General features: G+C 57.3%; 1 protein-coding gene across 5 annotated transcripts; it reads left to right on the top strand.

Annotated features, from left to right (window-relative positions):
• The first annotated feature begins 31 nt into the window (after positions 1–31).
• On the top strand, positions 32–3,819 carry LOC113944810 (maestro heat-like repeat family member 5). 5 transcript variants are annotated; one of them, XR_003526811.1, is made up of 7 exons: positions 32–203; positions 314–460; positions 619–720; positions 1,118–1,220; positions 1,505–1,549; positions 1,859–2,316; positions 3,385–3,819. XR_003526811.1 is itself a non-coding variant. In XM_027638366.1 (6 exons), the coding sequence occupies exons 1-6, from the start codon at positions 99–101 to the stop codon at positions 1,948–1,950; spliced, it is 594 nt and encodes a 197-aa protein (XP_027494167.1). In that variant the 5' UTR covers positions 32–98; the 3' UTR covers positions 1,951–2,622. The 5 variants fall into 5 exon arrangements, 1 of the variants encoding a protein (XP_027494167.1); XR_003526809.1 differs by having other exon boundaries at positions 1,859–2,325; positions 3,362–3,819; XR_003526810.1 differs by having other exon boundaries at positions 1,859–2,325; positions 3,394–3,818.
• The last annotated feature ends 230 nt before the right edge of the window (positions 3,820–4,049 follow it).

Genomic DNA, 4,049 nt, shown 5'->3' with positions numbered 1-4,049 from the left:
ACAGCACAGCACTGTGTTCCACACAGGCCGAAAGCATCTGCAGCCTGGCTGAAAGCCTCCTGGAGTTGCTGCATCATGAAGATGGAGAGCTGGTCGGGATGACCCTCTCTGTGTTCCTCAATGTGCTCCGGGATGAAGACCTTCAGACGTTCAGCTCCGCTGCCCCAAAGCTGGCTGAGGCACTTGGACCACTCTTTGACAATGTAAGGCTCTGGTGCTTCCAGGATAGTTTGTGCCTTGTGGATTTTCAGGCCTCTGCCTGGTGGGCCTGGAGCAGCCAATGCTGAGGTCTCCTTCTTTTCTTCTACACCAGGACAACGGCCATGTGCGGCTGCTCTCCATTCGTCTCTTCCGAGAAATGATGGAGTTTCTGGCAGAAGAGGGACAAAAGACACTTGTGCAGCAGAGTCTTGTGCCGCTGTTCTTCCACTGCCGTGACGAGAACCAGTGCGTGGCAGAGGTGAGCACTTGTGGGCTCTGGTGTCCCCGTGGCAGGGGACTCGGCTGCCTCTTGTCCTGATGCCTGGCGGGCTCCAGCCTCTTCCTGGTCTTGGCTCAGGGATGCAAGTGCTGTGCCCTGGGCTGTAGTACCATGTCTTGGTCTCTGCTGCTCTGCAGGCCTCTCGAGAAACACTCCTTTGTGCTGCAAGTTTCCTCAAGAGAAGGGATCTTGAGCAGCTGCTGAGGAAACAGCAGCACTTGGAGTTCTGCGATTGCCTGGTAAGGACCACCCTAAAGACCCAGCCCCAGGCTGGACAAGCCCCCAGTCCCGATGCCCAGTGTGTGGGGCTGGCCCTGTGCCCCTGCCCACTGCTGCACCCAGCTGTGGGACACCGGCCTGCGCCCCACACGCTGCTCCCTTCCCTCGGCCGTGTGGGCTCTTTTCCAGGCTCTGCTGCCCCTGAGCCAGGGGGCTGCTGGAGCCCCAGCCCAGATGGGCTGTGGGGCAGGGTGGCCCCGTGGCTCCCCACGAGCAACTCTGCTCCCTCCAAAGCCCGGCACCACTGGGCCTCAGGGCTGTGCAGGCAGGGGAGGCCAGTGCTGGGAGCAGGCAGCGCCCGGCCAAGGGGCAGAGCCTCAGCCAACCCTTCCCTCTGTGCCCTGCTGCTCTCTGCAGATGGACAAGGACGTCAGCCGAAGGGACGAGCACCTGCGCCAGGCCCTGCCCTATCTGCAGAGCCCACAGCAGCCCCTGCGAGAGGTGGCCGTCAGGTTCATGGGTGAGCCACAAGCCCGCGGTCCCTCCCCCTCCACTGCAGCTCGGCCCCAGCCCCAGCTGCTGCAGCGGCAGCAGGATGCGGCCCAGGGATATGCTGTGAAACTCTGAGTGCCCTGGTGACGGCTGCCGCCCTCTGCCAGTCGTGCCCTTTGGTGTCCCGATGCGAGAAGACCAGGAGGCCGTGTGGCCAGGAGGCCGTGTGGCCAGGAGGCCGTGTGGCTGGGCTGGCAGCGCTGCTGGGGTGGAACTGTGCCGCTGGGGCCCTGACACACTCTCTGTTCACAGGGATCGCTGCCTGGCACACAAAAGACCTGCAGCCCATCATGAAGGGTGAGTGAGGACAGCGGACTCTCACTGGGGACTGGCGGGGAGGAGCACAGACCCTGAGCATGGAGCTGCAATGCCTGCCCTGCCTGCACAGAGCTCTGCTCCCTGCATGGACAAGTTGTGCTGTGGGCAGAGCAGGGACACATTTCAGGGGCACAGGGGGCATTAAGGGCCAGCACCTTACCGCTCATCCTGTTGGCCCCTTCTCCCTCCTGGCCATGGCAAAGCTGGCTGGGATGGCCTTTCAGGAGGGGCTCCTGGAGTCCCCACAGATCCGGGCTCTGACCTTGGCTCCATTCCTCTCTCTTCCAGCCCTTGAAGTCATGACTGAAGATGACTGCCCCTCCTACTGCACCATGCGGACTGCAGCCTTGTCCGCTTTTCGACGGGCAGTAACAAAGTAACCCTCTCCATCGGCACAACCAGCGTCCCTCCAACAGCAATGAAAGACCAAGGGACGAGTCAGCTTCTCAGCGCAGCTGGAGCTGCAGCTGATGCTGGGCCCAACTGAGCCAGCTGGCAAAACCAGGCAGCTCCTGGCCTCCCCATCCCTATGGACAGCTCCCTCCCTTCCTTCCCTTCTCTTGCCCACACTTCATTCCTCCCCTTCCCCTTAGCTTAAGAAGGTTCTGCCTTCCCCTTAGGTTAAGAAGATTCTTCCCTTCCCCTTAGGTTAAGAAGGTTCTTCCCTCCCCTTCCCCTTAGCTTAAGAAGGTTTATCCATCCCTTCCCCTTAGGTTAAGAAGGTTCTTCCCTCTCCTTCCCCTTAGGTTAAGAAGGTTTTTCCCTTCCTTTTCCCTTAGCTTAAGAATCATAAAACTGTAGAATCATAGGATCAGCCAGGTTGGAAGGGAAGTCTGAGATCATCAAGTTCAAACCTTGATCCCTTACTGCTGTGGTTACTAGACCATGTGTCGTGGGTTTACTCTGGCCGGATTCAAACCCTCCCAAAACTTGCTAAAGCTTGAGAGAGCTTCACACAGGCAAGACAGACTCAATAGGAGGATAATATCCAAATTTATTGCTAACAGGATAAAAACTAACAAGTCAGAAAATATACAGTATTAAATACACTTTTGAACCACCTTTGGCCCCTTGCATCAACGCAGGAGGAGAACTCTCAGGGCCATAGCTAAAGTCTCTCTTTATGGGGGTGCGAGGGGTCTGTGCATCCCCCATGGTCCTTCATGGGCTGTGGGGGGACAACCCGCTCCACCATCACCTTCAGCACGGCTTACAGGGAGTTAAAGCTCTGAGTCTTTTCCCTGCTATGTGGGGTCCCTCCCAGGGGAGCAAGCTCTCAGGGGACCCCTCCAAGTCAGATCCACACCTCCTCCAGGTCGCAGGTTCTGCAGGGGCCTCTCTGCTCTGGGACAGCAGCTGCCACGGACCAAGGGTCATGGCCACCACCCCGTCCCGTCCCAGGACAGGGTTGAGGGGGATTCGGCCCCCCCAGGCCCAGCGGCTCCCTCTTCACTCTCCTGGCTCAAATTTCTACTGTGCAATAAGCTTCTCTTCCAGCCTTTTAAAATGTAATTTGCAGAGCCATTGCTAAAGTTTCCATTGGTTCTTCGCCCGGTCACAACCAGAAAGTCCACCCCTGTGGAACCAACCACCTTAAGTTCCAGGGGGGAAAGGACGAGTAAACCCACGACACCATGGCACTAAGTGCCACATCCAATCTCATCTTAAAAACCTCCAGGGACAGAGAATCCACCACTTCCCCAGGCAGCCCATTCCAACGCCTGATTACCTTCTCCAGCCACTTTGTGTTTGAAGAACGTTCATCCCTCCCCTTCCCCTTAGGTTAAGAAGATCAGCCCTCCCCTTCCCCTTAGGTTAAGAAGCTTCATCCCTCCCCTTCTCCTTTGGTTAATAAACATTCACTTTCTCCCTCTGAGATGCATCTTTGTGGAACTTAAGCGGCACAAACCCTCAGCCCTGCAGCTCACGGGCCCGCTCCTGCCTTGCTTTTGCCCCTTGCGCCGTGGGCACACACACACAGGGACAAGAGCTCTTCAGCTTGCAAAGGGCCCTGTCTGGAAGGGCCCCTTCCACAACATTAAGTGCACTTAAAGATTTTGCTGGACACACTGAAGGCCACTAGTCTGAACCTGCAAGACACACTGCGAGCAATAGGAGCTAGAGCTGGAGTGCCTGTTCTCAGAGGACTGGAAGGAATTCAGGCTTGCCAGCCTTTCTTAGGTGTGTGCTGGTGTTCCCCAAGAAAACTACAGATTTGGGTCATCCCTCTGGAGGCAAGGAGCTTACTTCTTAAGGAAAGTGCTGAGGTAGCTACAAATGTCTCCCTCTGGCTCTCGGTGCTCCTTTCACACCTTGTGTCCCATGGCACTTGGGAGGGGGCCAGGGGGAAAGGCTGTGAGGAGCAGGCTTGGCTTCTCTCTGTACCTGCAGAGACCAACCCAAGCAGCTGCCAGCAGGGTGTCTTACCCACCTTTCAGTAGAGGTCTGAGCAGGAGCATCTCTGTCCAGCCAAGAGCCT

This window comes from Corapipo altera, unplaced genomic scaffold (genome assembly GCF_003945725.1).
Source record: "Corapipo altera isolate COAL_440 unplaced genomic scaffold, ASM394572v1 23, whole genome shotgun sequence".
Taxonomy (NCBI): Eukaryota; Metazoa; Chordata; class Aves; order Passeriformes; family Pipridae; genus Corapipo; species Corapipo altera.
The sequence above is the reverse complement of the archived record's forward strand: the minus strand, read 5'-3'. Positions and strand labels throughout refer to the sequence as shown.